General features: G+C 36.3%; 1 protein-coding gene across 10 annotated transcripts in view; it reads right to left on the reverse strand.

Annotated features, from left to right (window-relative positions):
- Window positions 1–25,279, reverse strand: part of ECD (ecdysoneless cell cycle regulator) — a 48,169-nt gene that overhangs the window by 17,231 nt on the left and 5,659 nt on the right. For 7 of the 10 annotated variants that reach the window (XR_005793476.1, XR_005793477.1, XM_040485352.1 and 4 more), the window contains exons 4-15: window positions 23,264–23,351; window positions 22,981–23,159; window positions 21,846–22,038; window positions 21,173–21,301; window positions 19,225–19,353; window positions 17,235–17,320; window positions 10,487–10,528; window positions 7,318–7,424; window positions 7,000–7,183; window positions 5,103–5,170; window positions 3,404–3,618; window positions 944–1,154 (exon numbers count right to left, since the gene is read on the reverse strand). Coding sequence is in view for 8 of the 10 variants with exons in the window: in XM_040485352.1 (XP_040341286.1) it covers window positions 944–1,154; window positions 3,404–3,618; window positions 5,103–5,170; window positions 7,000–7,183; window positions 7,318–7,424; window positions 10,487–10,528; window positions 17,235–17,320; window positions 19,225–19,353; window positions 21,173–21,301; window positions 21,846–22,038; window positions 22,981–23,159; window positions 23,264–23,351 (1,631 nt within the window). In the remaining 2 variants the exon portion in view is untranslated. Of the gene's footprint in view, window positions 1–866; window positions 1,155–3,403; window positions 3,619–5,102; window positions 5,171–6,999; window positions 7,184–7,317; window positions 7,425–10,486; window positions 10,529–17,234; window positions 17,321–19,224; window positions 19,354–21,172; window positions 21,302–21,845; window positions 22,039–22,980; window positions 23,160–23,263; window positions 23,352–25,279 lie in introns of those variants that run through there. The other 3 variants (XM_040485357.1, XM_040485358.1, XM_040485359.1) reach the window with 3 other exon arrangements.

The raw sequence follows: 25,279 nt of genomic DNA on the forward strand, positions 1-25,279 counted from the left end.
GAAATCAAAGTGCCTTCATCAGGAAACGTTGAGGGATAGTATGTGACGGGTCTTGATTGTCCTGCTAGGTTGGCAGCTTGCCCTGACCTGAACTGAACCCAGCATGTAGAAGGGAAAAGCACTCTCGAAAGAGAGGTCCTGAGATTTCTTCATATCTTGCAGTTAGAAGAAAACAGTTCAGGGTCCATGTGTATTACCATCTCCCAATGTTTTCGGTCTCTATGTGGGTGTGTTTGTGAGCACATGTGTACACATCCCCCAATCTGAAAATACTGACAGAAAGGGGAGTGTGCAGGATTCCTGGTTATGAGTTTCTCAAACTTACCATGGAGTAACTGTTTGCTTTTGGATTAATGTGTTGTTTTAGAAAAGAAAAGATGTGAGAGGCTAATAGAGGAGCTGCAACGTTGAACTTTGTTTCCTGGCAGTGAGTGGGGAGAGGGCTTTGCTTCTTAGAACTCCAAGGATATCTGAAAAGTGAGGCAAAACAGGGCAGGGTTCGGGAACTAAAAATGGCAGATAAATAAAATGAACTTTGGTACAGGGCCTACCTGGATAGACAATATTCATGTGGCAATGAGCTGTGAAGGTGCTAACAATAAAAAGAGCCCACTCAGTTCATGAAGCAGAATAGGAAAAACAGATAAAACATAAAAACAAATGTATCTATTACCAGAGTGAGCCTGGTAATTGGAATAAAAAAGCAACTCATTCATTCCTTATTTTTGCCTTTAACCCTTAATAAAGATAAACTTAATGTTCTAAACATGGAGTGTGTAAATCAGGGGCTGTCCAGGAACTTGATATTCTCTCTCCTGCTGACTTCAAAACCTTTTATGTTACCTCATAGTCATCCACACTACAAATGAGCACAATCAGACTCAATATTTATTTAAGAAGAAAAAAGAGGTGAGATGTGCTGGTTAATCTTGCATCGGCTTACTTGTGGGTCTGTGATCGGTGTTATCAGGCAGCTGTACTCCCATGCTTTGTAAAAGGTTGGACGCAGGTCCTGCCAGGCCAGCTTGGGAACTATAGGATTCCAGTATGTTGGAAACCAGGTTCAGGTCTATGTCCACTGGTGTCATAACAGATCCTCCTGCACCAGAATCTTCCTCATCTGAATTATTACTGGTAGTCTGGGAGAGAGGTTCCTTATTGATAGAAAAGAAAATCATGACATAATAGGCCATTAGGTTGGATGGTAGTTACAATAAAAACTAAACAATGTAAAATTGAATTCTAAATTAAAAAGGAAATTTCTTATCCTTAATGACAAAGTAAAAATGAAATCTAATAAACCTTACAATTTAACACACACAATAGAATGTGGTTCTAAAGATTAAAACACACTTCTTTCTAGGAAAAGTTTTTATAAATTGGACTTCTTCCCCATTCTGAAATAGCCCAAGGGAGATAACCAGGGTTAAGGAGACATATTTATAACTTACCTAAGAGTTGTAAAAGAAATAAAATGAACCTATTTTTTTTTCTAAATGAAAGAAACTAGATTTCTTTTTTTTTTTTCCTCAATGAAAAAACTTCAAGTAAAAACCTGAAGTTCTGCGGAATTCAACCACAAAGATTCTGAGTTATTACCTGAGCCTCTGGTTTCACAGGATGGGGAAAGGATTTGAAAGACTGTAGCGTGATCTATAGACTATCTTTGCTATTCAAAGTGCAGTTCAAGCGTCAGTAGCACATGCACTGCTTTGATGCTTGTTAGAAATGTAAAATCTCAGGCTTCACCCCAGACCTTACTTAACCAGAATTTTGTTTATTTTCTATATTTTACTTCTATTTTACTTAGATCTTTAGATGGTTCATATACATATTAAAAATCTAAGATACACTACTTTAGATAAATCTAACAATACGGTTTCTTGGTTTTTATGAGGTCTGGGCAATAATGGAAATGATTCTAGTTTAAATGTAGTTTAGATGATGAAAGCAAGGTGAGTAACATTCATTAAGGGCCTTATTGTGGGTTTTACTGTTGTCTCATTTGGTTCTCATGTTAATCCTACAACATAGGTATTATTGGTTAATGGATATATATTCACAGTGGGTGGCTCAACTGGATTTCAAACCCTAATCCAGAAGTTCCACTCTCCTTCATAATGTCTTTGAGGTATAGGTTAGACACTGATGGTATAAAAACTAGGATAAAAAAGAGTGTAAGATGAAGTCTTAATTTGGTTCTAAATTAAAAAAGAAAAAAAAACAAACAGTATTAAGACTTGAAAATTAAAAGAGAAAAAAAAACAAACAGTATTAAGACTTGAAAATTATTTAGATATTTAAGATCCTTTCTCTTTTTTTAAAGTCAGTGTAAGCTGCGAGTAGTAGAATGCAACTGCATAATCTGACCACATCGCATGACTTTTTAAATACTGATAACAGAAGAACTAATATAATTAAACTTAAGGGGCATCTCAGTGGCTCAGTTGGTTAAGCGTCCAACTTTGACTCAGGTCATGATCTCGCAGTTTGTGAGTTTGAGCCCCCCATCAGGATCTCTGCTGTCAGCCTGGAGCCCGCTTTGGTTCCTCTGTCCCCCTCTATTTGCCCCTCCCCAACTTGTGTTCACGCTCTCTCTCTCTCTCTCTCTCTCTCAAAAATAAATAAACATTAAAAATTTTTTATTTTTTTTTAACGTTTATTTATTTTTGAGACAGAGACAGAGCATGAACAGGGGAGGGTCAGAGAGAGGGAGACACAGAATCTGAAACAGGCTCCAAGCTCTGAGCTGTCAGCACAGAGCCTGACACGGGGCTCGAACTCACGGACCGCGAGATCATGACCTGAGCTGAAGTCGGCTGCTTAACCGACTGAGCCACCCAGGCGCCCCAACATTAAAATTTTTTTTAAAAACTTAAAAAATAAAGGGGCGCCTGGGTGGCTCAGTCGGTTGAGCAGCTTCGGCTCAGGTCATGATCTCACAGTTTGTGAGTTCGAGCCCCATATTGGGTTCTGTGTTGATAGCTCAGAGCCTAGAGCCTGTTTTGGATTCCGTGTCTCCCTCTCTCTCTCTGCTCCTCCCCCACTCGTGCTATCTGTCTCTCTCTTTCTCAAAAATAAACATTAAAGAAAAAAAATTTTTAAATAAAAATTAAAAATTAATTTTAATAATACATTTATAAGTAATAAATGTAATACATCAAAAATAAAAAAATAAACTATATTTAGGAGAGTAAAGTTAATAATCTTTCATCCTAATAGGGAAACATTAGCAATCTTACATTCTTATTTATTTCAAATAAAAAAATCAAATTTATCACCAAAAAATGATCACAAATCAAAAAAAGGAAAGAAAAAGAGAAACTAAGATAAAATATAGTTTTAGCTTTCCTTCATAATATTAAGATACTCAGACACGGGAAAAGGTTAAACACACACGTACCATTTGCTTCTGGGTGGTGAAACTTTTGCCAATGCTGGTATTTGCCAATTCCTGGTCCATCTGGGCCATGTATGACTTGAGATCATTAAGAGTTCCTTTTAAAGATGCTTCTTCCCCAGTCCCCTGTGTTTTAAGATCCAAGTCATCATCACTGTCTAAACATTCAAAGTCTTCTTCATCCAGATCATCAGAATCTGATTCATGAGGTCTTGGCCCTACACAGACCCCAACACAGAAAGAGCCACATGGTAATTTCTTCTTGAGTAGTTACACCTTTCAAAGAGTTAAATATTATCTTCATAAAAGGACCAATATACACAAATTAACTTCATAAAAACCCCTTCCAGAAAATGGTACTGCTGGCAGATATTTTCAGAAAAGTACATAGGCTGAACTGAAAAAAAAAATTTTTTTTTTAAATGAGAATTCAATTACTAAAATTTTTTTAAAATTTAAAAACTACATGAATATATTTTGATACAAATATTCAAGCCATACAGAGTTATTATTGTCTCACAGCTCCCTCTCTTCCCAGAGTTAAACATCTTTTAACAGTTTGGTGGGCATCCAGGCCTTTATGTAGTCCTACACATATGTATATAAACATAAGGTTCTTTTTTTTTTCACATACATACATATTGAATTATGGTTTGCTTTTCCACTTATTTATATGTCTTGGAAGTCCTTCTTTGTGAAAACATAGATGGACCTTATTCTTTCTTAAGAATGCATAGTGTTTGGGGCACCTGGGTGGCTCAGTCGGTTAAGCGTCCGACTGGCTCAGTCGTGATCTTGCGGTTCGTAGGTTCAAGCCCCACGTCAGGCTCTGTGCTGACAGCTCAGAGCCTGGAGCCTGTTTTGGGTTCTGTGTCTCTCTCTCTCTCTGACCCTCCCCCATTCATGCTCTGTCTCTCTGTGTCTCAAAAATAAATGTTAAAAAAAATTTTTTTAAAAATGCACAATGTTTCTCATAACACAAACGTACTACAATTTTTTTAACCATTTCCTTCTCCATGGACATTTGGGATATTCTAGTTTTTTGCTATTAACAATGTTGCAATCACCATCTTAGCACATTATGTCTTTTTCATAGTGAAAATTCCTGGCAATAAATTACTAAGTCAAAGGTTATAAATTTTCTAGGATACCAAACCACCGTGAGAAAGACAACTTACAGTTCCACGCTCACGGTTTGACAGTGCCCATTTCTTCAGCTCTTGAGAAAACTGGGTATTGCCAATCTTTAAAATCTTTGCCAATATGATCGGCAAAAAAATAAGTTCTTATTTTGTATTGTGTATTCACTTACTAGAAACAGTTAAGTCTTTTCAAATATTTGTCTATATTTCTTCTTCAAGGCACTGCCTATTTAAATCCTTTGTTGACTTTTAAATTTGGGCTATTTGTCTTTTTATTATTAGTGTTAAGTACAGTAAGTCTAAAAGAGAATAAACAGTATGAACATGGAAACCATATCTGGCCACATAGCATTCACTCATTCAAATAATGAACGAGCAGCAACTATGTCCGGCACTGAGCTAAGCATTCTCTGCAAAATCATTCAACTGGGCAGAAGTTCATGGTTGAAAGCAACTTAAAATCATGAAGAAAAAGCAAATACTTTGACTTCCAATGCTCCAGTGCTCTAGCCACAGCCTTGTAGTTTCAAAATGAAAATAAACATCGTACTGTAACTTACCTAAAATCTTGTCAAAATAATTAAGAAAAGAATCTGCATCAAAAGTGATTGGAGCCTCAGAAGGTTCTCTGCAAGGTTAAAGGAAAAAGACCATTTATCCTAAACATAACTCTTTGGAACTTTTTTTAAAGCAGTGCCATTCTTAGGAACACTACCAGATATAGGATCTCAAGAGGTACACCAAGAAAAACTGTAGTTGAAATGGTCTTGAGGGCAAAAGAAATGGGAAAGACTGATGTAAGAAAAGTAAAAATTGCACTTTGTTTATGCACATTAAACTTATGCCAATTTAGGGACCTACCCACCATCCACCTCCCACAAGATATATATAGCATTAGCAGAAGAAATCACTTATCTGAGTTAATTTACATAAAGTCTATTTCTTTAAGAACTAAACCTTTAAAAGTAAGAATATACCTTTCTTTATCTCTGCTTTCTTAGAGAATACTGAACATAAATTTTAATCTTCTTATGAGGCTTAAGAGCATCAACATGAATAAAGATATATTTGCTATACAAGTAACAATTCCATCTATCTTATTTTCTTACATTTATTTGCCAAATGTAACTTCCCATTTCTCCTGTTATTATTTCTTTCTCTGATGAAATCTTTTATTCCCCTCTTTTGAGTGTGAAGCTTACAATCTGCTTGTTGGCAGCAGATCTGAAGTGTGGGTTTGCTGAGAGCTAGATGTTAAGAGTCCATAGGGTTCTGAGTAAAAGTTTAAAGAGTAAAATGCAGTTTCCTTGCACAGCTCTGGGATGGAAGCTTTTAGATCTGTTGAGCAGTCTCTCTGACTTACTTTAAGAATTGCTGGGAAAGCAAGCTGGTGCAGCCACTCTGGAAAACAGTATGGGGGTCCTCAAAAAAACTAAAAATAGAACTACCCTACGACCCAGCAATTGCACTACTAGGTATTTATCCAAGGGATACAGGTGTGCTGTTTCGAAGGGACACATGCACCCCCATGTTTACAGCAGAACTATCAACAACAGCCGAAGTATGGAAAGAGTCCAAATGTCCATCGATGGATGAATGGATAAAGAAGATGTGGTATAGGGGCGCCTGGGTGGCACAGTCGGTTAAGCGTCCGACTTCAGCCAGGTCACGATCTCGCGGTCCGTGAGTTCGAGCCCCACGTCGGGCTCTGGGCTGATGGCTCAGAGCCTGGAGCCTGTTTCTGATTCTGTGTCTCCCTCTCTCTCTGACCCTCCCCCGTTCATGCTCTGTCTCTCTCTGTCCCAAAAATAAATAAACGTTTAAAAAAAAAAAATTAAAAAAAAAAAAAAAAAAAAAAGAAGATGTGGTATATATATATAATGGAGTATTACTCAGCAATCAAAAAGAATGAAATCTTGCCATTTGCAACTATGTGGATGGAACTGGAGGGTATTATGCTAAGTGAAATTAGTCAATCAGAGAAAGACAAAAATCATATGACTTCACTCATATGAGAACTTTAAGAGACAAAACAGATGAACATAAGGAAAGGGAAACAAAAATCATATAAAACCAGGGAGGGGGACAAAACAGAAGAGACTCATAAATATGGAGAACAAACTGAGGGTTATGGGAGGGGCTGTGGGAGGGGGATTGGGCTAAATGGGTAAGGGGAACTAAGGAATCTACTCCTATAATCATTGTTGCACTATATGCTAACTAATTTGGATATAAATTTTAAAAAAATAAATAAAACAAGTTAAAAAAAAAAAAAGAATTGCAAAGGATCAGGCTATTAAAAATATGACTCCAAAAAAGTCATCAGGGTACTAGGCACCAAAAGAGGGAAACATAGCAGTACAAAAAAAAAAAAAAAAAAGTGGAAATGGCAATGACTAGATGACTTTAACATCTGGGTTTTAACTACTTAGATATTTAGACTTTAACACAAATTACCGAGGCAGCTCTGCTCCTTTGTGGGTTGAGACTTTAGATATGAAAGCTTTCATGCTCTCTGAGACTTGAGTCAAGTCATAGTTCTGTTCCTCCTTCTTGGAAATGGGCTCTGCTTCTTTTTTGCCAGCAGCTTCCTGCAGTAGCTGGTCCAGCTGATCTGGTGAGAGATCTAACCACTGGTCATCTGAAAAAGAAGAAAACATGATACTGCCATACTGTACTCACATGGCAGGTACTCTCAGAGAAGGGCCCTATGAGACCTAGCGGAATATTTTAAGTTTTCCTCACCCTTCTGCTCTCTCTTGGCCCATGACTTACCATCTTCTGGGGGAAGATTAGCTTCTTCCTTCTTAAGCTCTTCTATATCAAATGGTGTGGTCTGTAATAAGGTTAAGATTTCTTCACCTGGGCTCAGAGCAAGAGAGCTATAAAAAATAAAAGATATGGGGATTTTTTTATAAGACAGCTCAGAATAATAATCACAAAAAAATATTTTAAAGCTGGAGGCAATTATCTAGTCTAATTTGTTTTTAAGCAATTGTTTTAAGTTATAGACCCCTTTTTCTCAAATAAAATCTTACCAGTAACTCTAAAATATAAAAGAGCTCAAAGAAAAAATGCTTTGTACAGCAAAGGAAACCATCTACAAACTGAAAAGGCAACCTACTGAATGGGAGAAAATATTTACAAAAACATATATCTGATAAAGGGTTAACATCCAAAATATATAAAGGACTCATGCAACTTGATAGGAAAAAACAAATGTGATTTAAAAATGGGCCGAGGACCTGAATAAACATTTTTCTAAAGAAGGTGTACAAATGGCCAACAGGTATATGAAAAGGCACTCAACATCACTAATCATCAGGAAATGCAAATCAAAATGAAAATGAGATATCACTTCACACCAGTCAGAATGGCTACCACCAAAAAGACAAGAGAGAATAAGCATTGGTAAGGATGTGGAGAGAAGGGAACCCTTGTGCACCGTTGGTGAGAATGTAAATTGGTGTAACCACTATGGAAAAAAGTATGGAGGCTCCTCAAAAAATTAAAAATAGAACTACCATATGATCCAACAATTCTACTTCTGGGTATATATGTAAAGAATATTGAAGAGAAACCTGTATTCCCATATTCACTGCAGTATTACTCACAATAGCTAAGATATAGAAACAACCTAAGTGTCCCAACAATGGATGAATAAAGAAGATGTGCTATATTAATGCAATGGAATATTATTCAGAGAAATATATATGAGAAAGAAGGAAATCCTATTATTTGTGAAATGGATTGACCTTGAGGGTATTATGCTAATTGAATAAACCAGACAGAGAAAGACAAATACTGCATGGTATCACATATATGTGGAATCTAAAAAAAAGTAAAGCTCATAGGAACAGAATTGATCAGTAGTTGCCAGGGAGTAGGAGGTGAGAGAAATAAGGAGAAGTTGGTAAAAGGGTAGATAGTTTCTGAATACAGTCTGAGGATCTAATGTAAAACATGGTACCCATAGTTGATAACACTGTATTATATAATTGAAATCTGTTAAGAGAGTAGAACTTAAATGTTCTCACTGCTCCCCCAAAAAGATAAATATATGAGGTGATGGAATTGTCAATTAACTAGTTAGTGATAATCCCTTCACATGCACATATCTCAAATCACTATGAAAAAACAAATCACCATGATATACACTTTAAATATCTTTAGATTTTGTTTCTCAATTATATCTCCATAAAGATAAAAAAAAAAACTTCTTTGATTAAAATGGAGTCTGGAGGCTCAGAGATATATCTACTTCACCTTTGCCTTTCACTCTGCAGCAGGCTGCATGGAACACCATCTTGAAGCTGCTGACTTAGTGCAACTCTTTTAATTTATATATAGCATATATATATGAGGAAAATACGAACTAAAATGAATCTTGCATGTATAATATGCTAGGCTAGCACTTTAAATACATTTTCTTATTGGGGCGCCTAAGTGGCTCAGTCGGTTAAGTGTCCAACTTCAGCTCAGGTCATGATCTCACGGTTCATGAGTTCGAGCCCTGAGTTGAGCTCTGTGTTGACAGCTCAGAGGCTCCAGGCTCTTTCTCTCTCTCTCTTCTTTCTCTCTCAAAAATAAACATTCAAAAATTTTTTTACAAAAATCCTCAACAAGATATTAGCCAACCAGATCCAACAATACATTAAAAAAATTATTCACCATGACCAAGCGGGATTTATACCTGGGATGCAGGGCTGGTTCAATATCCACAAAACAATCAATGTGATTCATCACATCAATAAAAGAAAGGACAAGAACCATATGATCCTCTCAACAGATGCAGAGAAAGCATCTGACAAAATACAACATCCTTTCTTGATAAAAACCCTCAAGAAAGTAGGGATAGAAGGATCATACTTAAACATCATAAAAGCCATATACGAAAGACCCAACACTAATATGATATTCAATGGGGAAACACTGAGAGCTTTCCCCCTAAGGTCAGGAACAAGACAGGGATGTCTACTCTGGCCACTGTTATTCAACACAGTATTGGAAGTCTTAGCCTCAGCAATCAGACAACACAAAGAAATAAAAGGCATCCAAATCGGCCAGGAGGTGGTCAAACTTTCACTCTTCACAGATGACATGGTACTCTACATGGAAAACCCAAAAGTTTCCACCAAAAAACTGCTAGAACTGATTCATGAATTCAGCAAAGTTGCAGGATATAAAATCAATGCACAGAAATTGGTTGCATTCCTACATACCAACAATGAAACAACAGAAAGAGAAATCAAGGAATCGATCCTATTTACAACTGCACCAAAAACCATAAAATACCTAGGAATAAATCTAACCAAAGAGGTGAAAAATCTATATAATGAAAATATAGAAAGCTTATGAAAGAAATTGAAGAAGACACACACAAAAAAATGGCAAAATATTCCATGCTCCTGGATAGGAAGAACAAATATTGTTAAAATGTCAATACTACCCAAAGCAATCTACATATGCAATGCAATCCCTATCAAAATAACACCGGCATTCTTCACAGAGCTAAAATAAACAATCCTAAAATTTGTATGGAAGCAGAAAAGACCCCGAATAGCCAAAGCAATCTTGAGAAAGAAAACCAAAGCAGGAGGCAGCATAATCCCGGACTTTAAGCTGTACTACAAAGCTGTAATCATCAAGACAGTATGGTACCGGCACAAGAACAGACACTCAGATCGATGGAACAGAATAGGGAACTCAGAAACGGACCCAAAAACATGGCCAACTAATCTTTGACAAAGCAGGAAAGAATATTCAGTGGAATAAAGACAGTCTCTCCAGCAAGTGGTGCTGGGAAAACTGGACAGCGACATGCAGAAGAATGAACCTGGACCACTTTCTTACACCATACACAAAAATCAACTCAAAATGGATGAAAGACCTAAACGTAAGACAGGAAGCCATCAAAATCCCCGAGGAGAAAGCAGGCAAAAACCTCTTTGATCTTGGCTGCAGCAACTTCTTACTCAACATGTCTCTGGAGGCAAGGGAAACAAAAGCAAAAATTAACTACTGGGACCTCATCAACATAAAAAGCTTCTGCACAGCAAAGGGAACAATCAGCAAAACTAAAAGGCAACCAACAGAATGGGAGAAGATATTTACAAATGACATATCAGATAAAGTGTTAGTATCCAAAATCTATAAAGAACTTATCAAACTCAACACCCAAAACACAAATAATCCAGTGAAGAAATGGGCAAAAGACATGAATAGACACTTCTCCAAAGAAGACATCTAGATAGCCAACTGACACATGAAAAAATGCTCAACATCACTCATCATCAGGGAAACACAAGTCAAAACCACAATGAAATACCACCTCACACCTGTCAGAATGGCTAACATTAACAACTCAGGCAACAGCAGATGTTGGTGAGGATGTGGAAAAAGAGGATCTCTTTTGCACTGCTGGTGGGAATGCAAACTGGTGCAGCCACTCTGGAAAACAGCATGGAGGTTCCTCAAAAAATTAAAAATAGAACTACCTTATGACCCAGCAATTGCACCACTAGATATATATCCAAGGGATACAGGTATGCTGTTTCAAATGTTTATAACAGCACCATCAACAACAGCCAAAGTATGAAAAGAGCCCAAATGTCCACCGATGGATGAATGGATAAAGATGTGGTATATATATATACAATGGAGTATTACTCAGCAATAAAAAGAATGAAATCTTGCCATTTGCCATCTAGTGGATGGAACTAGAGGGTATTATGCTAAGTGAAATTAGTCAGAGAAAGACAAATATCATATGACTTCACTCATATGAGGACTTTAAGACACAGAACACATGAACATAAGGGAAGGGAAACAAAAATCATATAAAAAGAGGGAGGGGGACAAAACATAAGAGACACTTAAAAATGGAGAACAAACAGAGGATTACTGGAGGGGTTGTGGGAGGGGGATGGGCTAAACGGGTAAGGGGAATTAAGGAATCTACTCCTGAAATCATTGTTGCACTATATGCTAACTAACTTGGATGTAAATTTAAAAAAAATTTTTTAAATACATTTTCTTATTTAGTCCTCTAATTACTATTATAAGTGATAATCCTGTTTTATAGAGGAGAAAACCAGAGCGCTGTGATATTCTATAACTTTTACAAGGTCCTTGAGTTGGACAGCAAAAGCTTGAAATCAAGTCTTCTGATACTATTTTATGATCTTCCTACAATAAACTAACGAGGAAATATGCACAGAAATTATCTATATAATGAGCATACTATTTTATGATGGCAAGGTAACCTGTTTTGTTTTTTTTTAATGTTTACTTATTTTTGAGAGAGAGACAGAGTGTGAGCGGGGGAGGGGCAGAGAGCAAGGAAGACAAAGAATCTGAAGCAGACTCCAGGCTCTAAGCTGTCAGCACAGAACACGACGTGGAGCTCAAGCTCACAAATCACGAGGTCATGACCTGAGCTGAAGTCAGACGCTTAACGGACTGAGCCACCCAGGCACCCCAATATGACCTATTACATAAATTAATGGAAACCTGAACCCTGTCTGAGCTATTTAAAAAAATTTTTTTAATATTTATTTTTGAGAGAGAAAGAGCACGAGTAAGGGAGGGGCAGAAAAAGAGGGAGACACAGAATCCAAAGCAGGCTCAGCCCAACACAGGGCTGGAACTCACGAACCGCTAGATCATGACCTGAGCCAAAGTCGGAGGCTTAACCAACTAAGTCACCCATGCTTCCCTGACCTATTTAGAATGGAACAAATCAAGTTATAGAATGGACTTACACTTATTTAATAAAGATCTGCATACCTTGCTAAATCATGTGGGTGACAAGAAATCATCCCTACTCCATATTATGAAAATATTATTAGGAGAGAGAAAAGAAATACACAAATAATCAAAACAAGTTACAAAATATAAAATCATATAGGAATACCAATGCTATGTAGAGTCACAGGAGATGATTACATTAACTACAAGAAAATTAAAAAGGAAAAGAGATAATGGACGTAGTTGAGTTAGGACTTAAAGAATGGGTAAGATTTTGACAAGGAAGATAGGGTAGAGAAACTTCAGGCAAGAGGGGGAAACGAACATTTGTATAGAGGCAGAGAATTGAGGAACATGTTCACAAAGCAAATGGTGTTCAGTGTGGCTTAAGTGGGGCAGACAGCGCTGAACAGATGGACTGAAATGAGAGCACAGTGAGCCTGAAATGGCTAAGTTTGGACTCAATGAAATAAGCAGTAGGTGATCACTGACGGCTTCTTTTTTATTTTTAATTTTTGTTTTAAGAGATTTAAATAGTGCAGACAAGTCTAAAAGATGACCAAAAAAAAAAAAAGATGATATAGCATATCTTTACCCACCTAGAATTATAATATTGTTATACTTCTAATCTAAAGGTATGATTATACTTTGACACTTAACATAAAAAATTAAACAAGTAACATATACATTTCCTTAAAAATTATACATAAAGCTAATATTTTTCCTTTGATGACCAACACTATCAGTTCCAATCCATCTTGTTGCTACCCAGAAATGATTGCTCTCACAAATACCCTTCTGGTCCACTGAGTGTGTATATGTGTGAATGTCTGTGTGTGTGCGCACACGCATGTGTACGTATCTATGTTGTAACTGCTGTTTGTTCTCTTTCCCTGGAATTTTATCCCCCCAAATACCTGTATGCCTCATTCCCTCACTTCACTTATGTGTCTTCTCAAACTAAACCTCCTTGGAAAGTCCTCCTTGACCAAACTATCTAGAAGAGCAGCCTAGACCTCTCTGTCCCCACACGCTGTTTTTTTTCTTTAAAGCACTGATCACCATCTAACAGCATATAGTGATTTATTGTCTTTCTCCTACATTAGCACGTAAACTCCATAAGGGCAGGGAGACTTTGGATTTGCTTGCTGTATCCCTAGTGCCTGGAAATAATAAATATTGGTTGAATGAATTAATATATACATGTCTATAAGTAATATATAGTATTTTATGTATTAAAACTTTTTAAAATTTTTTTTTTCAACGTTTATTCATTTTTGGGACAGAGAGAGACAAAGCATGAATGGGGAGGGGCAGAGAGAGAGGGAGACACAGAATCGGAAACAGGCTCCAGGCTCTGAGCCATCAGCCCAGAGCCTGATGGCGGGGCTCGAACTCCCGGACCGCGAGATCGTGACCTGGCTGAAGTCGGACGCTTAACCGACTGCGCCACCCAGGCGCCCCTATGTATTAAAACTTTTTATATGTAATAGAATCCATACTGTACACATTTACAATATCCTTTTTTCATTCAACATCATGTTTACAAGACGTATTTATTTAGATCAGTGGTTTTTAACTGGGGACAATTTTGCCCCCAGAGGACATTTGCAATGTCTGATGATATTTTTAGTTGTCACAATTGGGGGCAGGGTGGACAGCTACTGGCATTTACTAGGTAGAAGCCAGAGATGCTGCTAAACATCCTATAATGCACACAACAGTCTCCCACAACAAGGAATTATCTTGTACAAAATGTCAACAATGCCAAGGTTTAGAAACCTTGGATTGGTTTACATATATTTAGCTAATCTCTGGTTACGTAATGGATAGTAGTCTATCCTACAAACACACCGCAATCCATTTATCTACTATTGATGGATACTTACACTGTTCAATTTTTCACTATTACAATCTCTAATAATTTTTAGGAGGGGGGTAATATGATTAAAGATATATTTCAAGCATATTCTCTGGCTCTAATGGTTGCATTGGAAGTGGAGAGTCACTAGAGGTTGGGAAGCAAGTTTAGGTATCGTTATAGTTCAAGAAATAAGTGTTAAAATATATATATACATATTAGAGTAGGTAGGCAGCAAAAAAGAAAAATGTAAGACACAAGATAACAATAAAAAGGATTTAGGGGGCAGCCTGGGTGGCTCAGTGAGTTAAGCATCTGGCTCTTGATTTTGGCTCAGGTCATTATCTCATGTTTCATGCGATGGAGCCCCATGTCAGGCTCTGCATTGACATGGGGACTGCTTGGGATTCTCTCTCTCCCCTTCTCTCTGCCCCTCCCCTGCTAATGCACATGCACTCTCTTTCCTTCTCTCTCAAAATAAATTAAAAAAAAAGATCTAGGGACTGGATCAAACGAGAGCCAGGAGGTCTAGGTGATAAGAAGGATGGTAGTCTATTAAAAAAGAGAGTGGGAAACAGTCTCTGACATTAATCTAAGTTTAAAAAAAAAAAACCCAAAAAACTGGGAATTCAAGAACAGGTCTGGAGGGAGATGTGAGTTTGGTTTTAAATTGTTTAGAAGTTATCCTGGTTTGGGGAACAGGAGTCTCTTCTGCAGCACTATTTACAATGTTGGACATTTAAGCTACTTATAATTCTTTCTCCAATAGTAAAGGTGTGTTGAGTAAGTCATGGTACATCCATTTGCTGAAATGTTGTGCAGCTCTTTAAAATTACACTTATAGAGGCGCCTGGGTGGCTCAATCGGTTAAGCGTCTAACTTCACCTCAGGTCACTATCTCATAATTTGTGGGTTCAAGCCCTGTGTCGGACTCTGCACTGACAGCAGGGAGCCTGCTTGGGATTCTCTCTCTCCCTCCCTCTCTGCCTATCCCCCACTCATGTTCTCTCCCTCAAAATAAATATGTAATCTTTAAGAAAAAATAAAATAAAATTACACTTATAAATACTTTTTAATGTCATTGGAAAATGTAAGATGGTAATAAGTAAAATTATGGGCAGGATACAAAATTTTTACATAGTACAATTTAAAAAAAATCAACTAGATAGATATGGGGAAAAAAAATCCTGGAATGCAGTAGATCAAAATGATAATAGTAGTTGACTCTCTGATATATATTTTTTCCTTATTACATCTTTATTTGCTATAATGAGTGAATACATTACTTTTGTAACAACAACAAACTTCATTATCTATTTAATATTTATTTATTTTGAAAGAGAAAGAGATAGCACGTGCAAGCAGGGGAGGGGCAGAGACAGAGGGCCAGAGAATCCCAAGCAGTCTCTTCACTGTCAGTGCAGAGCCCGATGCAGGGCTCAAACTCACAAAACTTGAGATCATGACCTGAGCCAAAATCAAGAGCCAGATGCTTAATTGACTGAGCCCCCAGGTGCCCTAACAAACTTCCATTATTTAAAAATAACTACCTAACCACCAATCTATCTTATTTTGTGTGAGGAGCCCTGATTCTCCTACACATTGAGTCTAATTTTCTAACATCTCTTTAACCCAAGTCTGTAAGGTGACGTGTCTTCACAGACAGAGTGGCCCACGGAGGTGCATGGGAATCATCTGGGGCAGATTCTCCTAAACATGAGTCCACCTCTTTTCCTCTTCTGACTCTCGAGCAAGTTTTCTGAAATGATTCCCTAAGAAGGCATCCTCTTTTTACCATCAATTACTGCCATAAAACTGATGGGAGCAGGACAAAGCCATACGCAGACACTTCTGAAAGAGTAAAGACTGCTGTAAAGTCATTATTATCTCACAGACACTGAGGTTAGAGTTCTCTCAGCATCAACTTTGCTTCACCAGTCCTCAAAGAACATTCTATTACACAAATAAGTGATGTTTGAGATGTAAGCAAAATGAATGAAATTCAAAACCAATTAAGTTTCCTCCAGGGAAAAAAGAAAAAAAAGTCCAACAAATGAAAAACACCTACAACTTGGGACATTTTAACCATGATATATACAAAAGCCATTGCTTTTATATTATTTAATAGCTTTGAGTATCTCAAATTCAATTTTACAAACATAAATTGAGTTTTTTCCAATACTCAAAATCTGACCTTTGATTCCTGAGCTCAATAAGACCAAAGTTTTCTGCTTGAGCTCTATTTTCCTTGGTGCTGCACTGACTAGGAAGTGACCTCAGGTGACAACTCAGATAATGAGGACCTCATCTATTGTGATTTTCTTCTTTCAAAGGGTTCTATTTCCTTCAATTTTGGCCCAATTTTGTTGTTCTACTGTGTCTTCAAATAACTGTTTCTTAAATTCCATCCAGGGTTTATAATTACACTTGGCAGGGGGTTAGTTGGATATGTTACTCCACCATTATGAGAACTTGACTTTATAAAATTTTAAAATGGTGCCATTTCCTGCCAACCCTGTGTTCATTTCTTCCTTTTTCTAGGCAATGTATGGCAGGTTAGAATGAGATGTGATTTGAAAGCTGACTGCCTGCTTTATCCTATGTTTCAGCCTCTCCTAAATGTAGCTAAACACAGTCAAGGGCTCCTACAGGAATTAAGCACATGCTTGGTATCAGACTGCCTGAGTTCAAATCCTAGATCTGTCACTAATTAGCTGTGTGAACTTTGGCAAACTACTTAATCTCTCTTGGCCTCAGCTGTAACTAGGGAATGATAATAATCATACTTATTTCACAGGACTATAAGAGAGATCAAACAAATTTTTAAGTACCAATACACTTTGTAAGTACCAATAAACATTAGCCGTTAGGTGATGATGATGATGACGGGTGCCAGATCCAGTGATCTTCTGTAGCAACACCTCCTCTCTCCCAGTTCATCCCCTTCAGCAGTCATGATCCTTGCCGTTAACTCTTTAAATACAGCAATTCCAATTTCTGCAACTATCTCAAGAGTGAGCAACTCCTTAACATCTGGCAGGTTACCACTCTTGCTGCCATGGTTAGGTAGTGATAAACTCACCTTTCTGGCCGGTTTACTGAGAGTTGGAAGTAGTTCTTTGCCATTTCTAGCCTTGCCTGGTACTGAGCAGAACCTTCTATCAGACCCTGAAAGAAAAAAATCATAACATTATTTACATGGTATCACTGAAATTACCCACTCACCAGTAATTTTCAGGGAGGCAGTGTATGATACGTTGTTCAGGAATCACGAGGCCTGAGTCCTAGTCCCTGTTTTGTCATTAATGTACCTGTTTGGGCTCCATTTTCTCCAAACAAGGGGACTAGGCTCTATGTAGTGCTTCCTAATCCTTTTCACCATTAAAGACCTCTTTTCAATTTGGAAGATTTTCTACCATTTTCTAGTACTTTATTGGTTATTAAGAAATAATTGATTTGTAATTAATTTATAAAACAAAGTACAAATAGAACCAAAAAATAGCATAATCTCATTTTCACTGCCATTTCTGCTTTTCACATGCATGTTCATTTTGGCATTTGTACTTAATATTTCACACTCTTTCAAAAATATACTATGATATCATAAGCACTTTTCTATATTGCTACAGTCTTTATATGATATTTAAAAAAATTTTTAATTCCAGTATAATTAACATACAGTATTATATTCGTTTCAGGTATATAACATAATAATTCTATACATTACTCAGTGCTCACCACAAGAATTGTACTCTTAATCCTCTTCACCTACTTCACCCATCCTCCCACCTGCCCTCTGATAACCATAGCTAAGAGTTTGGTTTTTTGTTTGTTTAGTTTGTTTGTTGAATTCCACATATGAGTGAAAGCATATGGTATTTGTCTTTCTCTGACTGACTTATTTCACTTGGCATTCTACCCTCTAGAACCATCCATTTTGTTGCAAATGGCAAGATTTCATTCTTTTTACGGCTGAGTAATGTTCCATTGCATATGTGTGTGTGTGCGTGTGTGTGTGTATACACATACCATACCTTCTTTATCTATTTATCTAGTGATGGACACTTGGGTTGGTTCCCTTGGCTATAAATAATCTTGGCTATAAATAATGCTGCAAAAAACATAGCAATACATGTATCCCTTTGAATTCGTGTTTTCATTTTTGGGGGGTAAATACCAGTAGTGAAATTACTGGATCATATAATAATTCTATTTTTAATTTCTTGAGAAACCTCTATACAGTTTTCCACAGTGGCTGTACCAGTTTGCATTCTCATTGATGGTGCGTGAGGGTTCCTTTTCTCCACATCCACACCAACACCTGTTGTTTCTTGTGTTTTAGATTTTAGCCATTCTGATTTAGCCTCACCATCTCTGAGGGTTAGTGATGTTGAGCATCTTTTCATTTATCTGTTGGCCATCTGTATGTCTTTGGAGAAATGTCTGTTCATATACCATCATATTCTTAATGGACTTTTCTACTTCTTGGATGTTTCCTTAAAATAGATTATTCAAAGTAAAGGTTCTGAGTTTGAACCTTTCTATAGCTCCTGGAACACACTAGCAAATTACTTTCCAGTTAAAGTTCTATCAATATGCAATGTTACCAGCAATGTATAGGGAGTATTAATTTGTACTTTCAATAGCATTAAGCCTCATTCAGATCCTTTTTCACATACGTGAAAAACTATTATTCTGTTGATACATATATCTTTACTACTTGTGAGAGTAAATATTTTACAAGAAATTTATTAGTTGTCTTTTTGTAATTTTTTTAATCCGTGTCTTTGCTCATTTTCTATTTGGTGTCTTCATATTTGCCTTATGATTTGCATAAATTGCTCTTCAGATACAAATGATAACTATCATAATTTTATATAAACATTATTAACTTTTCTAAAATATGGGAAACAGTTCATAGTCACTCCCTCATTAACACTGAACTAGAATGGTCCCTTTTAACTCTAGCTTCTCTAATAATGTTATACATTAAATATGGACCATAGATCTCTAATTCACTAGCTTGATTTCCCCTGGACTGTACAGTTTTACAAATGCATTGCAAGTCCTACCTTAAAGTAATCATTCTTTTTCAGACTTTCAAGGAAGCCAGCCCAGAGTGGTGAGGTAGTCATGAGGGATTTCTTGGAGTCAGAAAAATGTGGGCTACATTTGGAGCATAAGATTTCAAATCCATGAGCCTAGATAGAATAGACAGAATTTTCATCATTAAGTTATTTTCTTTCCATTTAGTCACACTTAAGAACTAGGTCATTTGACATATGGACATTTATAACACTTTGAATTTTATGAAAAATGTGATTATTTCTAATTTTTCCATTAAAAAAAAAGTTTATTTGTTTATTTATTTATTTTGAGAGAGAGAGAGAGAGAGAGATAATGAGCAGGGAGGGGCAGAGAGGGAGAGAGAGGGAATCTCAAGCAGTGGGGCTCAAACTCATGAACTGTGAGATCATGACTTGAGCCAAAATCAAGAGTCAGATGCATAACTGATTGAGCCACCCAGGTGCCCCTCCAATTTTTCAATTTCTATATAGAGATTACTAAAAATTATAAAGGGAAAGCAAATAATGCAAAACAAAGATCTTATTCTCTTCAAAGAGATTTCTTGCTGATCACAAAACCAGAAATTTAAACTTATTTGTTGTTTGCTTAAAAAAAGGCTTAGAAAAGGCTTCTCATCTAACGGAAAATATAAATGAATTCACCATGGTCTTAGATATAGTAAAGGGAAGGAATCATATCATTTTAAGGGTACTTTGATTAAAAAATATAATGAATGCACATAAAATAAATTATATAGGGAGCTTTCCTGATCACTCTAGAGGAAACTATAGTTACCAATTTCTTGCGTATCTTTTCAGAAGTAATGTATGCACTCAAGCAGATGTGTATCTGTGTCTGTATATCCTATTCCATCACTAAATGGTAGCATACACACTGTTCTAAACCTTGCTTTTTCACTAAGTCATATGCCTTGGAGATCATTTTATATGATCACACAAATTTATCCAATTCACTTCATAGGCAGGTTGTAATTTATCTAACTATTCCCCTACTAATAGATATTTGGTAATTTCCAATCTTTTGCTACCAGAAATAATACTGTCATGAGTATCATCAGATCTATGTACACATGTAAAATACATGGAGGATAAATGTTTAGAAGTGAAAATGCCGAGCAGAAGAGTTGTGTACTTTATAAATTGATGGATATTGACAAACTGTTCTAAGAGACTGAATCAATTTATATTCCCATCAATGATGTTTGAGAGTATCTCAAATATGTATTTCCACCAATCCAGTATATACTATCAAACTTTTTGATACTTGCCAAAGTAAACAACACTATTTTGTAGCTTTAAGTTGCAGTTCTTTTATTATGAGCAAGGGCCAACATTTTTATGTTTAAATTAAAAATCATCTGTATTTCCTTTTCTGTGGACTGTCAGTTCATGGTTTCTGAACATTTTTAATTAATTAATTAGTATTTCTTTTCATACCGACTTGTAGGAACTCTCTATATATTATAGAAATTAGCTCTTTTTTAAACTGCAAATATAATGCTTTCTTCAGGTTTACTATCTTTGACATTACCTATGGGATTTTTCTTTCCAACACAGAAATGCTTAATTTTTAATAAAGTTACCAGTCTTTTTTTTATAGCTTCTGATTTCAAATCCTGTTTTAAAAGGCCTTTTCTACTCAAATTATCAAAAATTCTTCTGTGTTTTCAGATATTATGGTTTCAATGTTCTCATTTAAATATTTCATCCACCTGGAATTTATTTTGGTATAGGTGTGAGGGAATGAACTTTAACTTTTTGGACAGCTTCTCAGTTGTTCTATTATCATTTCCTGAATAACACATTTTCCTTCTTGTTTGAGAGCCACATTCTCATGTAAATAAGGTATATTTCTAGACTTTCTATGCTGTGCCATTATTTATTAAGAGCCCTTTTACCTAAAGGAAGAATATAAAATTTTATGGTTCATTACCAACTTCATGCCCAATTCATGGGCTCGGTATTGGGGATGAGATGGAGGAGGCATCTTGTATCCACTCCGCCGGTCTGGCACAAACCTTTGTTGCACCAACTGTGCATATAGACATTTAGTGAAAGTGACCTAGACATTGGGACACAAAATACATTGAGTCTTCCTGAAAGTAAAAATTCAATATCATTTCACAGTTCCACTTATGAGCTTCATATTCATATGAAATGCAAAGAAGATCCAACCTATTTACTGCCTACATTTTTTAGTAACAGCTTTATTGGGATACAATAATTCACATACCATAAATTAACTGCATGATCTGTTTTTAGTTATCACTAATGGAATTCTTATCAGTTACGTTATATGGCAGTTTGGGTGGGTTGTTAGATAAAGAATAATTCTTAATTCTCTGGAAGAAATGAAATGTTTTATTCTTAAGAAGAAAACAAAATAGGGAAAATGTGGCCAGAAAATACCTAGGAAACATTTAGATACAAACTAGGGAGTGAAATCTCTTGAAATCTTCCTCCACTAGAATGGGAGAAAAGAAAAAAAAAGTGTATTAACTTGAGATGAGGAAGCAGAATATTTTCAGTTTTTTCTAGTGCACAATTAAAATGATGTTCAACTCTCTTGCTAGTGAGGAACCAAATAACCAGGAGAGCTATCTTACCGATGCCATTATTCGTGTTTCAGGCAAGAAAGTCTTGAAAATACGACAGGCTCGCAGGTCAATAGGGTCCCGTAGGTAAAATGCTTGGACTCCTGCAGCCACCAATCTGGGGCGCTGCTTTAACACCGCTACAATACCAGCTGGAAGGAAGCAGTGTGCTCGATGAAGCGAGGCTTGAATTTTTTCTGGGTATCTGTGACAGGTAACATAATTATTTTTATTTTATAATATGTAAATATCTAGCGTTCTATAGCATTTAGTTCCCCTTGTCTTGGTTCATCAAGAGATGTTGAATGACAAGGAAAGTGAAGATAAAGCTACCATATACACTAAAACTGCAGAAAAGAAGAGAAAGAGAAAAGGTGGGAAGAAATGGAAAATAAAGAAAAGGGACTAATGTAGATCAATAAAAACAAAATGAAAACTCTACTATTTTTTGGAACAAGAATAAAATCAGAGTTTATTCTTTTAAAACAATGGTACAAAGTATGCTGAAACAAAGTTAAGAGAGATTTTTATATTGTTAAAACTTGAATGGTAGTAAACATTGCCTAGGTACTCAAATGTGAAAGGTTGAACTAATCTGTTATTAGGTAAAGACTGTCTTTTCGGCATAGAGCCTAAAGTGTTCCACACAGACCAAAGAATACTATACAGAGTCCCACAAAGCACACTATGCTCCCTTAGGTTTTCATTCCTAAAGGTCTCAAAAAATACTGAAGTAAGATCCACGTCCAGTGTAGAGACCAACGAGGGGCTTAAACTCATGACCCTGCGATCAAGACCTGAGTTGAAATCAGAGTTGGATGCTTAACCAACTGGGCCACCCAGGTGTCCCAAGGTCTCAAAATTTTTACCTGTGGATATAGATAGAACTTAGCCACAATATCTAAGTAAATAAATGCAAAAGTATTGGGACTGTAATATAACATCTATGATTGGGAATTAAAAGATACATCTGTTCCTTAATTTTAAAACATGTAAATTTAATCTGTTTTTAGTCACTTTCATGAAGGATGAAGACAGAATGAAAATGAGCATTAATCTAGGTGAAAGAAATTCTACATTCAGTGGAAGACTTGAACCGCATTAAATCAAAAGGCTCTTTGACTAGCACTGAAAATATTTTTCTTACCCTCTAATGCGCCTATTCACAGCAGCTTGTATAGAATCTGAAGCCAAAATTTTTTCTGGGTGTGTTGAGATTATATTCAAAGCTTGTGGGATTGTAGGGTGTGTAGAGGGTAACCAGGATACTGCTCCAGGTTTCCTTGGTGCAGGAATAATGCACAGCTCTCCCTGGTGGAAAAATACCTGCAAAATGATACATTTTAATTTTCATTCTGGGCACTGACAAACTCTAGGTACTAGTAACATGATTTCATCTCTGTAAATTTTCCAAACTTGGATACACTTACTCTATTGGCACTATTATCAGGATCCAACCATTTAGGGAGAAAGTCAGCAGCTTCTATTAACAAGAATTCACCATCGTTGTCTTCAATCCTTTTGCAAAAGAAATTCCAATTATGCATTCAAAAAGCACATATATGCTATGAATCAAAACACATTTATTCTAATATGTTCTCTTTCATTTTAGTTAATGTATGAGTACATGCTATGTACAGATTGTTATAATAAAGCAAAATATTTGAGACACCATGAATCTCTCAGGGAGATTGTAAGATTGAAAGAGGAGTTGGAGGGAGATGATAAGGAGAACAAATAAAGTACATAAGTAAATAATAACAGACACAAATATGAAAAACATACAATTAGGTGTCAAAAGAAGAAAAAACCCACATAGAGCCAAGATAAGGAAAGCCTTTATGGAAGAGTTACTTAGACCCTGAAAGATAATTTTGTTTTGCCTCATTTGTATTATTTTTTAAATTTAAATTTTTGAATAGGTAAGACAGTCACATGGCTAAACTTTTAAAAAGTACATAAAAAGTTCTGCAATGAAACAGTTTCCTTCCTACTTTTGTCCCTATATGCCCCATTCCTATCCTCCAACCATTGTTATTTTTTGTTTATCCTTCTAGGTTCACTTAAGCATAATCTAGTTAATAGGAATATAAACTCTTATTTTCTCCTCTTGTCACACAAAAGGTAGCGTATTTTATATACTGTTCTAGATTTTTTCACTTTTTATGGGTGGAGATATACGGAGAAAAGTTGAGATGTTCTTGGGAGAGGGATTAGCAATGACCAAATCATGGAGGTGTCTATTTAAGGTAGATATTTGGAAAATGGCACTAGTAAAGAACAAGACTAGAAAAGCACAGTTATATCATTTTGGGAAGAGCTTTAAATGTCGGCAGAGTCAATGAGAATGAGCTTGGTTTTATTCTATTCTATTCTTTTTTTTTTTTAAGGAATGAACGGTTTTAAAGCAGTGTAGGAAAATGGTTAGAGCTCTACCTTAGGAAGATTAATCTGGCAGAGACATAGAGGAAGTTCTTTCTTTTTCTAATTAAAAACAAGGGGCACCTGAGTGGTTCAGTTGGTTGAGTGTCCGACTTCAGCTCAGGTCATGATCTCACAGTTGGTGAGTTTGAGCCCTGTGTCGGGCTCTGTGCTGACAGCTCAGAGCCTGGAGCCTGCTTCAGATTCTGTGTCTCCCTCTCTCTCTGTGACTCCCCTGCTCACGCTCTCTTTCTCTATCTCAAAAATAAACAAACTTAAAAAAAAAATTTAAAAACCAAATCCCCAACAAGACAGTAGATGCCTATTAGTCAAAGAGCTTTATAGGCCTGGTGTGTAGGTATGCACCATCATTATATAAAGATCAGAATCCATACACAAAAGGCATTGCCCTCCCCTATTACCATTGTAAAGATAGAAACAACTATCTTGGAGTTTGTTCATATAAAATTCTATCATTTATGAAGAAATTACTGACAATTCTTTTTAGGTGTGATAACAGTAGTGTCTAAAATAAGAGTTCTTATCTATTCTATTTACATCTTAAAAGTATTTAAAGATAAAATGGCATAGTATTGGAGATTGCTTTAAAATAATCTTGTTATGTAAAAGGAGTAGGGGAAAGGAGGAGGGGAAAGCTATGGGTAAAGAAGGACCATGAATTGGTAATTATTGGAGCTGAGTGAGGAGTACACGTGGGTTCATTCTCTCTACTTTCATGTTTGAAATTTTGATATAATAATACATTTTCAGAGTTGTTTTTCTTTTTGTTCAGCTGGGGAAGAGGTTGGGGGAATGGATTAGAATTTGGGGCTAACAGGAAAACTAGAATAACATGCGGCAAATGGGTGAAACGCCCTCTGCTGACACAACTTGGTAATTACAGAGAACTATCAGTTTCCATTTTAAACAGTGTTACCTCCTTTGCTTTCAATACTGTTCACTAATTTTTCTTTAAATTTTTCTGTATGTGATTTCTCAACATATATGCAGAGAGAGAGAAAGAG

Source organism: Herpailurus yagouaroundi, unplaced genomic scaffold (assembly GCF_014898765.1).
Source record: "Herpailurus yagouaroundi ecotype Mexico unplaced genomic scaffold, PumYag 163, whole genome shotgun sequence".
NCBI classification, from domain to species: Eukaryota; Metazoa; Chordata; class Mammalia; order Carnivora; family Felidae; genus Herpailurus; species Herpailurus yagouaroundi.